Raw genomic sequence first — 11,260 nt, forward strand, 5'->3', positions numbered from 1 at the left:
TGGCACGCCAGAATGTATTCTTAAATGGGGAGGGGGGCAGTTCTGCCGGCTTCACATCAGTTCCGATAAAATGAAAGCCATAGGTGTGGTGCTGGGGGGGAATGGTGACAGCAGGGACAAAGTCTATTTCCAGGTGTGCATGAAAGAAAAATGACAGCATCTCGGACAGATGTAGACTTGTCACAACTATCCTGAGAATGTCCAACTGGGTAACTTTCAGGTGCCAGAAGATATCTGGGATCCCAGTGAGGCGAAGCTGAATGGTGATTTGTGCCCTTCCTGAACTCTTTTTCCAGTCAGGTTTCACTCATTCACACGCTCACAGGCAGAGAGAAACTTGAATTGGACTACAACTCCCATCATCCCTAGCTAGAGGATGACCAGTGGTCAGGAATGATGGGAACTGTAGTCCCAAAACAGCTGGAGACCCAAGTTTGGGAAATGCTGGCTCACTAATAGGCAGAGACACACTTGAGTTTCCACTGTGTTGTGAGCTCCTCTGTTTTCCTTTTGCAGACCCATCATCTTTTGCACAATGGCCCCAGGGCAGGTCCACATGGAGGCTCCTGTTTGCCTAATTGAGAACATGCCGGATGGGAAGCTTGTGGTGAACCGGGAGGCTGCAGCGGTGCTTGCCAGGATCCGCCAGCCGGTGGTGGTGGTGGCCATTGTGGGGTTGTACCGCACTGGCAAGTCCTACCTCATGAACAGGCTTGCCGGCAAGAGAAAAGGTGACTGGCTTCATGAATATTCCCTGTTACTCAAGGGAAGGGCTGGAGTCTAGCAGCTTTGCATGAGGAGCAAGGCAGTGGAGTCTGGTGTTTCTGGAACAGGGTATCAGAGCCCCTGGGTTTTCTGCCTAGCCTGGGGAGAAGCATGGATGAAGAGGAGTAAATTAATATTTATATAGAACCAGAGGGGAGATAGGACTTTGAGTCAGGGGTCCCCACTCAGCAGAATTCACAGGAGGCTCCGCAAATATGGCAGGTACGGCTTTATAGCGGGAAGGTAAACGGCATTTCCGTGTGCTGCGTTGGTGCTGGCTCGCCAGAGCAGCTTCGTCACGCTGGCCACGTGACCCAGAAGTGTCTTCGGATGGCGCTGGCTCCCGGCCTCTAGAGTGAGATGAGCGCAAAACCCTAGAGTCAAGACTGGCCTGTATGGGCAGGGGTACCTTTACCATATATATATATATATATATATATATATATATATATATATATATTTGCTTTTCGTAGATATATATATACACCCCCACCCCACATTTCCTCCAAGGAGCTCCAGGTGGTATTCAGTTTTCCCCATATACATTTTTGCTCACAGAGACCCTGTGAGATAGGTTCAGCTGAGAGACAGCAACTAGGGTAGGCAACCTAAGGCCTACAGCCCAATCTCCTTCTCAGTCTGGCCCACGGAAGGTCCGGAAATCAGCGTGTTTTTACATGAGTAGAACGTGTCCTTTTATTTAAAATGCATCTCTGGGTTATTTGTGGGACATAGGAATTCGTTCATTTCCCCCCCTTCAAAATATAGTCTGGCCCACCACATGGTTTGAGGGACGGTGGACTGCCCCACGGCTAAAAAAGGTTGCTGACCCCTGAACTAGCCCAATGTCTCCCCGTGGGGATTCCAACTCTGTTCTTCCGCATCCTAGTCCCAAGTTTAATGTGCTCGACACTTTACAGCTTACATAGGTTCTTCTTTGTTTTGTGCACAAGTTTTCTTTCACTACTTGCTAAGCTACTATTCCCAACACCCAAGCAAACTACAGTTCCCATTATTCTTGGGGTGGGGGTGTGTGTGTGTGTGTGTGTGTAACTCATGTGCTTTAAAGCTATGATGGGGATGTGACAAATGTTTCATTGAGTTCAGTGGGGTTTCCCGGTGACCTGCGCCTTAAGCCTTGGCACCTGTTGTTTTCTGTCTCTGAATCATTGCCCGCTCTTTCCTCAGGTTTCTGTTTGGGTGCCACAGTGCAGGGGCTCACGAAGGGCATCTGGATGTGGTGCCTCCCTCACCCCCACAGGCCTGACCTCACACTGCTGTTGCTGGACACAGAAGGGTTGGGTGATGTGCAGAAGGTGAGCTGGGGGAGATGGCAGCTGGCATGACAGCGAAAGACTAGCCCTTTCAAAAGAGCCTTGTGACAAAATATGCTGACCTGGTGTTAAGAATACCACAACACACACTGTAACTAGCTGTAAAGTAACATAACATTATATATAATTGTCATATCAAAAAATTGCAAAGCACAGTTCCTGGTGGCAATATCATATCATGTTACTATTAACCCCCTATATGTTTTTATTGTCATAACATCTAAGGATAGTCAAGTCCAAAGATTGTCAAGTCCAACGATTACAACATACAGTTCCTGTGGGAAACAACATACTGATATCTTCCTTCTGCATTGTCCTATGTCTTCAGAGTGTAACAAACTTAGTAACAATAAGGCAGCTGATGAAAGACCAGTTCTCAGGATAGACCCTTGTTTCGCCCATTGGGCTTCTTCAGTGACAAGGTTTCCAGGAGATTTTCCAGGAGGTTTTTTTCAGCCGAAATAGTCCATAGGAATGCAGAAGTTGCCAGTCAGAGGCGTTTGTGTTGTGGTATTCTGAACATGATTTATGTAATGAGGCAATTGTGTTGTGTGTTGACCTGGTATTAATGGCAATGGCGTCTACCAGAGAGGTGCCAGAACTGAGTTCCAGTGAGTTCCGGCTGAAACCCCCCCTGGTGTTAACTGATATTATATTTCTGTTTCAGGGAAACACACAGAATGACTCGTGGATCTTTGCCCTGGCCATTCTGCTCAGCAGCACCCTGGTGTACAACAGCATAGGCACCATTGATCAAAATGCGCTGGAGAACCTGCAGTATCCTTTTGGGGCATCAGAAATCCCAGCTGGCCTTGCACGCTTGGCCTGGAGGAACTAGGAGGAGGCAGTTGTAAGTTGTCCCCCTAGGGGTTTCACTCCATGGGAGGGGGTGCAGGCAGGAACTCCAGAAGGCATAAAATCAGGAATTGGCCTTAAGGTGTAAAAATGAGAGATGCCAGCCCCTTGCCACAAAACCCTGCCTTAATTACAGTTGCAATACAGTCATATCTTGGTTGCCGAATGCCTTGGAACTCATGCTTTTCGGTTCCCGGACGATCGAAAACCGGAAGTGAATGTTCCGGTTTTCGAACGATTTTCAGAAGCCAAACGTCCGGCACGGCTTCCGATTGGCTGCAGGAGCTTCCCGCAGCCAATCAGAAGCTGCACTTTGATTTCTGAACGTTTTGGAAGTTGAACAGTCTTCCAGAACGGATTCTGTTTGACTTCCAAGGTACGACTATATGTGGTCTTTCTGTAGTGTAAATCTCTCTGCTCAAAAGCTGTATCATCATTTCCGGCCAGCCCACAACTGCAGGTTCAAACAGGCCCCCAACCAGCCCTGGAATTGTTTTCCTTAGCACTCCCCAGCTACGTCACTGAGCTGACAAAAAGGATTAAAGCCAAAGCTTCCTCCGGGGAAGATGAAGAGGAGGAGAACTCTGCCGAATTTGTCCGTTTCTTCCCAGACTTCATCTGGGCAGTGCGGGATTTCACACTACAGCTGGAGATAGATGGATACCCTGTAACTGAGGACGGGTACCTGGAGAATGCCTTGAGACTGCAGAAAGGTATAGTAACTGCAAGGGGGGAAATGCAGTGTCTGAGATGGAGAGAGGACACCGTTAGTTGAGAGGTACACAAATGATCTAAGTCAAAAAGGCCTAATATTCAGGTGGGTGAATGTATCCAGTCACATAGCCACTGAGGGCTAAAGAGGTTGAACTGATTTCCCCTGTGCTACATGGAGCAAGACACAGAGATATATCACACCGGTTCCTGAGGCACCTGTCTCTGGCTGCAGACTGCATTACTAATAACTCTTCATGCCAATCCTCAATTGTGCTCCCAGGGAGGTTTACAAATGCCCTACAACAATTACAATGTTGATACCCAAACTGTAAAAGCTAAAAGCCACAAAATTGTGAAAAACCTCATAACACCAAGCTAAGTTGCTTGTACAGTTGGACTGGGCTCCCTGAAACTCCTATGACATAGGAGTCTTACCTGCTAATCTCAAATATACACATGCGAGCTGTAAGTGCACTATGAAGAGGGAAATATATACAGTGGTACCTCGTGTTACAGATGCTTCAGGTTACAGACGCTTCAGGTTACAGACTCTGCTAACCCAGAAATAGTACCTCGGGTTAAGAACTTTGCTTCAGGATGAGAACAGAAATTGCCCCGTGGCGGCACAGCAGCAGCAGTGGGAGGCCCCATTAGCTAAAGTGGTGCTTCAGGTTAAGAACAGTTTCAGGTTAAGAACGGACCTCCAGAACGAATTAAGTACTTAACCCAAGGTACCACTGTACTCGGAGTAAGGCCATAACATTGCAGTGCTGAAACAGAGAGCAATATCCTAACTCAGTTTACAGCAAGCCTTGGGACCTCAGGTGTCAGTCGAGTTGGCATGGAGACTTGAATGTTTACAGGTAACCAGGTGAGTTTGCTCCACCAGGGAGATGGTTGGCACATTTTCTGTGGAATTTGGCGATAGTAACCGATTGTCTTGTGTACTCACACTTCTTCTCCCCCAGGTAATAGTGAGCAAATCCAGAGGTGCAACATGCCTAGGTCATGTATCCGCAGATTCTTTCCTTCGCGGAAATGTTTCACCTTTGACCGCCCAGCTAGCAGGAAAAAGTTGTCCCGGCTGGAGGAACTGGAAGAAGAGGATTTGGAGGAAGATTTCTTGGAGCCGGTGGCTCGTTTCTGCCAACACATCTGGGAGACATCGCGACCCAAGACAGTCCCGGGAGGCCAAGTTGTGACAGGGAGAAGTAGGGAACATTTTTGAAAGATTGTAGGCTGGGGTTGGTGGGTAGGGAACCATTCTGATTAGAGTAATTAGTTTTACCCAGTCCCGTTCTAATAATACTAATAACTGGTCTCAGTCTGGGAACCCCATGGATGGGGGGCTTTTTCCTCCAGAGCAGTTTGGGGGTGTAGGAAGCTGTCAGCTTGAGGTGAATGGTGTTACTCAGCTACCAGCCAAGAAGGGATCAGGTGACATCAGAAACCAATAGTGACCCACCTGACTGTAGAAAATGCTTTAGTTTGTCCTTGCTCTGCAGTTTGACGATTTCTTTGTTCACGTGCAGGCTGAATTGCATGTAAGCTGCTCACTTGATTGCCTGCTGAACATCATTTAGCTAGAATTTATTTTGAAAACTATATACACAGAATAAAATACAGTAACGATTCTGTGATGGAACCCAAATTCTACTTTCAGAGAAATTTGGTTGTGTCATTTGTGCAGAAAGCAACATTGCATGCATTGTTTTAAATGCTTACATAATTTATTATGTAGGACTTGAACCCATGACATTTGGCTACTAAAAATCCTGTTCACCACCTCCCCCTTTTATTTATTGAGAGTTAATAGACCAAGTGCTTCCATGCCTATTTCTGCAGAGTTAATTCCCCATGGTGCTGCTAATATAGGGGCTTTGTTCTTTGTTTTGTTGATGTTTTATTTTTTTGTATTCAATAAAATATTGGTTCTGAGCTGGGTTCTGAGCCCAGTTGTGCTGTTTCATACTTATCACAGTGTGGCCCCAGGACTGCAGGATACACACTGTGCTGATGATGAGTTATGGATTGGGCTGCTTCCAGTTTTGGCAAGAACCAGAAGTACGGAAGGCAATAATACATATGTAGCATAGAGAGGTAATAATAATTAGGAATGAGATGTGGGTGCAGGGCAGAGAATAGTAATCTCTGCTTTTTAAGCATTCCCAAGTGCTTCCTTCACATTTCAGGTTATTTTCTACAGGCATGAGGGCTAGAACATTCCTTTTAAAAACATGTCTTCTCTGCCTCTTGTTTTGTGCAGAATATCTATTTCTTTGCTTTTATGAGAAATCTGCAGGTACAGTGGATGATGTGTCCCCAGTTATAGTACAAACGTTTGAAAGATGTTTGACTCGGGATACAATTCCTCGGTGTACAAAAGTTAAGTGGGATGGGCATCCCTGTTCTGCCATTTCTGTTTTGGTGACTTTGCCCAATTCTTCCCTTTCAGTGCTTCTGAACCTGGTGAAGACCTACGTCAATGCTATCAACAGCGGGGATTTGCCCTGCTTGGAGAATGCCGTGCTGGCCCTGGCAGAGATTGAGAACGCAGCAGCTGTGTGTGATGCCATTTCCTGTTACGAAGAGCGGATGGGGCAGCGGTTGAACCTGCCCACGGGCTCCGTCAATGAGCTGCTGGCGGTGCACGCAGAGTGTGAGAAGGAAGCCACTGGCATCTTCATGGCCCATGCTTTTGGCAATGAGTTGGTAAAAAAATCACAAGAGAAGCTTAAGGTAAATCTGTTCTCTTTTTTAAAAAAAACAACACCTCTGCCCCAAGGATAGACAATACTGGTCTGACTCTGTACGAGGGAGCTTCTTGTCTTCCTACATAAATGTTAATTGGCTGAAGGAAACATTTAGAAGAAAACAAGATCAGGAAAAAATAAATAAAACTTAGCAGAATAAACGCTTACCTAGCATAGCTCTGAGCATCACAGCTAGGAGGGTCCTCCAAAACTCGCACGGTTTTCTAAAAATCTCTCTCTTCAGAATGGAGACAGCCTCTTGTTATCCAAAGGCAAAAAGGAACATAGAAAGGTGGCATAAAGCAGGCCGGTGTAAGTTAAGCTGGTGTAAAGTTATACACCAAACTCCATTCAGCCATTGAGCTACTGCTTGCATAGCAATCCTAAGCCTGGCAGAGGGAGAACAAACCTTTAAAATAAGTGTTTGAACGGCACCATCCCCTTGGCCGTCTGAGTTTTCATTGGGTTTCCAGGTCACATGACTGAGCAGAATAGGATTAGGACCCCCCTCCCGGTCCTGCCCCCACCATGCCCCTTAAATGCCCCCCTTTCAGGCTTTAGGCCAGCTCAAGATGTGAGTCATGGCTGAATCGGTATTGGGGGGATACTCTGGTGTATCCCCGACTGAACCGAGAATGAGGGAGCTAAGCCAGCATAGCCTGCTTGTGTGGGGAACTTCCTGGCTCAGCCAGAGATCCGCTGGATCCTAGCCCGTTCATTGTGGAGCATCTTGCTGTAGGATTGCTCGCTTAGTTATCTGTGAAAGACACATTCTCTAGATGAAATGGAAGACAAACACATATCCTAGAAGACTGGTAGGATTGCAATTTGATTGGTTACGCACTTAGTTTTTAACTTTAGGAAGGGTGGAGCCAGACAATTTAAACTGGCCTACATTTTAGAAATGCAGCCCTTATAGATCATTGATGTTGTAGCCAGTTCCCACGATTTTTGGTGGGAGTGGGGACAGCTAAGTCAATTGAAATTTGTACTGCAGTTTTGATGTGGCCTTGTTAGTAAGTCTTTCCACTGAAGAGGAAAAGCTTTTTCATCATTATTAACAGATCATCTTTCTGCCAATTTTCTGTCTCTCGTAGCAAGAGCTGAAGCAGAAAAAGGAAGAGTTCTGCAGGAAGAATGAGCAGGCGTCTTTTGACCGCTGCTTTGCTGTGCTGATGGATCTTTCCCAGGAGCTAGAAGATGAGCTCCGATTAGGAATTTACTCTGTGCCTGGTGGCTACCAGCGTTATCTGGAGAAACGGGACGAAATAGAGAAGAAATACCACTTGGTACCTGAGAAAGGAATTCAGGTAGGGCAGGAAGCCAGCATTTCTGTGATATCCAAAGAATGAGCATTCTTATACTGACTGAGGACAGATCCAAACTTTAGACCTGGGGTGCAATACTGTGAATATTTTCTTGGGAGTAAGCCCCACTGAATTCAATAGGGCTTGATTCAAAGTGAATTAGTTTGTTCGTCTACTTACCAAAATGAATAAACTCTGTTCAATGAAAAATATATTAAAGTGGTTTACATAAAATAGTTTAAAAGAGATCTTTGTCTTCTAGGCTATGTGAGAGGGATTGTTGTTTAGTCGTTTAGTCGTGTCCGACTCTTTGTGACCCCATGAGCCAGAGCACGCCAGGCACTCCTGTCTTTCACTGCCTCCCGCAGTTTGGTCAAACTCATGCTGGTAGCTTCGAGAACACTGTCCAACCATCTTGTCCTCTGTCGTCGCCTTCTCCTTGTGCCCTCAATCTTTCCCAACATCAGGGTCTTTTCCAGGGAGTCTTCTCTTCTCATGATGTGGCCAAAGTATTGTAGCCTCAGCTTCAGGATCTGTCCTTCCAGTGAGTACTCAGGGCTGTTTTCCTTCAGAATGGAGAGGTTTGATCTTCTTGCAGTCCATGGGACTCTCAAGAGTCTCCTCCAGCACCATAAGAGAGGGATTAGGGACCACTATTATCAATTTCTCAGCACCTCATTAAGATTAATTAATTAATACAATTATTACAAAAATTAATACAATTATTAATTTACTATACACCAATTTTTGTCCTTAATCACAGTATATAATCTCGTCCGTCCCCCCATTATAGTGTAAAATGAATAACTTTAGCTCTCAATGTGTTATCAGGCAGACAAAGCTCTTGAAGAATTCCTGAAATCCAAGCAGACTGTGGCAAACTCTCTCCTTCAGATGGACCACGCCCTGACCGACAAAGAGAAGGAAATTGAAGGTGCATATCTAAGGCAATGAGTATATGTTATAAATTATATGTATTAGAAAGTAAACGTCCTGGCCTTCTCTGGCTGGGCTCTGAGTTCCCAGGGAAGGGTTACAGTTGTGGTACCTTTTTGCAGAATGGCATAGCGACAGATGTAGTATTCTCATCTTCAGGCAAGGAGAGAACATTGAACAGAACACAGGGTGAAGGGGAGATGGCAGCCCCCTCAGTATTCATGTTGTCTCTTTTCCTTCGCTGGCCCCCAGCCCAGCGCGCTCAGGCCGAAGCAGCCCAGCTGCAGCAGAAGCTGTTGGAGCAGGAGAAGGCCAGACTGAAGCAAATGATTGAGGATGAGAAGCGAAGCCACGATGAACAGCTCCAGCTGTTGAAGGAGAAGATGGAGAAAGAGAAGAAGTTGATGGAAGAGGAAACAGAAAAGATGATACGGCATAAACTCAAGGTAAAGAGAGCTGAGTCAGATGCAGACTGAACCACTGAAAGATTCAATATTTAGGCCAGGGGTGGGGAGTTTGTGGTCCTCCAGATGTGGCTGGAGCCAACTCTCATCTTTCCCAGTCAGTATGGCCAGTGCTCATAGACCAGAAAAATCTGGAGGGTCCCATTTCCCCTGCTCCTGCTTTCTCCTTAGGATGATGCTTAGAAGCAGAACTCTTCCTCCATTCAAGGCCAAATCTGGTTCACAGACAGCCTCCTTTACCCTTCTAAATGTCTCAGCATAAACCATATATTCCCGGATATATCATCACCCTCTTTATACAGGCCAAATAAGCCTATGTCTTTCAAGCAAAATCAAGAACAAATTATTTAATGCTTTAATGGTGATTGCCGTCACCTTGATTTGTGCCTGGAAAATCCCTAACTTAGGGAATCTGCTTTAAAATGGGCATAATATGCTCTTCCAGGCAAGCAGCCACTGATGGATGGTGCAGAATGAGGCAAGAAAGCTGCACTCTCAGCATGGTACCCTCCAAATGTTAGTGGCCTCCAGCTCCCATCTGCCTCAGCCAGTGGTCATGGATGATGGGAATCCATTAATATTTGTAGCTCTTATCTGTGAAGGTATGGGTCCAGCTGGGATTGGCTTGCCTGAGGACACAGAGCAGGATTATGCTGAATTTTGTGTGTTGTGCATAGCCAAGCTCCTGTTGCTCTTAACCACGTCAGATTTTGCACAAATCCCTATATGCTCAAAATAAAAAAGCAGGTCTAGTTTGGAGACAGTTGGTTTTATGGGAGGCCATTTGGCAACACAGTGCAGTGGGAAATGCGTTGGTTGGCAACGAAAACACAACTGCCACACAAAGTGGTTCAGGTCTGGCCTGATCCCATCCCTGTTCATAGATGCTGCCCCATTTCTTATCCATCCATCAACTAAACTGTCTCTGTGTGCTTTTCAACTTCCCAGGAACAAGAGGAACTGCTGAAGGAAGGATTTCAGCAGAGGGCCAGTGAGATGGAAAGTGAAATCCAACGTCTCAAAGAAGAAAGTAATAACTCCAAGGTGGCCCTTGTGGTGTCTGCTATAGAAAAATTGTTGTCAACTGTTACAACTGTGGGAACACAGTTCATGCAGTACAGGATGCAGAGTAACATTCTTTCCAGTGCTCTAAATCAACAAAGGAGTGAAAGTGCACCACAGAGTGTAAAAAGCACACCAAGGAGTAAAAACCCACCCAGGAATGTAAGGAGCACACCAAAGAAAAAATAGTTCCAGCATGGGAATAAATGGGGCTAGTTGTTCTTAGTTTTCTGCTGACTTCCCTATCTTATCACCACATCCACACCTTCACTGCAGTGTTATGTATAGATCAGTGTTTGAAATTCGCCAAGCGCATTTTGCACCCGGTTACTGGCCACTTTGGGACCAGGTGAAGGTGGATGCCTGGGGATCCTTGGCTCTTGCCTGTTTTAAACATCCTGTAGAATTCTCTGTAATATTTTATCTGCACAATCAGAACAAATTTCAGGAACCAAAAAGTTGTATTGAAAAATATGACTTTTGAGCCTCCTGGCCCCAAAATGGCAACTAGACATTCTGTTTTTGGCGGCTGTAACCTGTTAGTATTTCCCGCCTCCGATGCTGCAGATGAGATTGGTGTAAATCACATGCCTGTCTGGGAAGAGTGTGGGAGCAGAAGGCGGTCTTATCTCTTCCGCTGTATGTACTGTTTTAAGGAGCCATTTGGCGCCCAGCTTATATATCTGAGTTTCTAACTGGCTAGAGAACTGTGAATTGTTGTGTCCAACTTGTTTTCTTATATGCTATTTCTTTTCAGGCATGCAAAGCTGTATAGAAAATAAATAAATAAAATAAATGGCCTAGTTTCTGTTTATAGCCTTATGACTTTATGCCTCCTTCTAGCAACTCCTGCAGTCAAGCTGGTGCCAAATGTATGCTTTCCTTTGGACCACATCAGTGAGGCTGAGAAGCAGGGCCTTGTCGTCTGGGCAGCCCAGGACCTCCATGCACACTGCCCAGGGTTGCATCGTGGAGAGGTCACTTCAGTGTTGCTAATGCAGCAAAAACAACACGGGAGGCAGCAGCTAAGTTACCGGTCTCTGCAGCCACAACCAGTGCTGTGATTTTCC

General features: G+C 45.8%; 2 protein-coding genes across 2 annotated transcripts in view; one reads left to right on the forward strand and one right to left on the reverse strand.

Moving 5' to 3' along the window:
* The window catches only part of LOC114603393 (guanylate-binding protein 1-like), a 76,387-nt gene that overhangs the window by 49,039 nt on the left and 16,088 nt on the right, over positions 1-11,260 (reverse strand). The window lies entirely within an intron of this gene.
* On the forward strand, positions 481-10,992 carry LOC114603387 (guanylate-binding protein 1-like). The gene is made up of 10 exons (XM_077932181.1): positions 481-731; positions 1,954-2,081; positions 2,767-2,876; positions 3,468-3,667; positions 4,637-4,879; positions 6,124-6,407; positions 7,519-7,731; positions 8,560-8,662; positions 8,917-9,110; positions 10,077-10,992. The coding sequence occupies exons 1-10, from the start codon at positions 536-538 to the stop codon at positions 10,377-10,379; spliced, it is 1,974 nt and encodes a 657-aa protein (XP_077788307.1). The 5' UTR covers positions 481-535; the 3' UTR covers positions 10,380-10,992.

The sequence above is a fragment of the Podarcis muralis genome, chromosome 7 (assembly GCF_964188315.1).
Source record: "Podarcis muralis chromosome 7, rPodMur119.hap1.1, whole genome shotgun sequence".
Lineage (NCBI taxonomy): Eukaryota > Metazoa > Chordata > Lepidosauria > Squamata > Lacertidae > Podarcis > Podarcis muralis.

Bases quoted from the DNA above. Each gene is read 5' to 3' on its own strand.
- LOC114603387 (XM_077932181.1), top strand. From the start codon at position 536: ATGGCCCCAGGGCAGGTCCACATGGAGGCTCCTGTTTGCCTAATTGAG. The intron at 732-1,953 runs GTGACTGGCTTC...CTCTTTCCTCAG, and splicing joins GCTTGCCGGCAAGAGAAAAG to GTTTCTGTTTGGGTGCCACA. The intron at 4,880-6,123 runs GTAGGGAACATT...CTTCCCTTTCAG, and splicing joins CCAAGTTGTGACAGGGAGAA to TGCTTCTGAACCTGGTGAAG.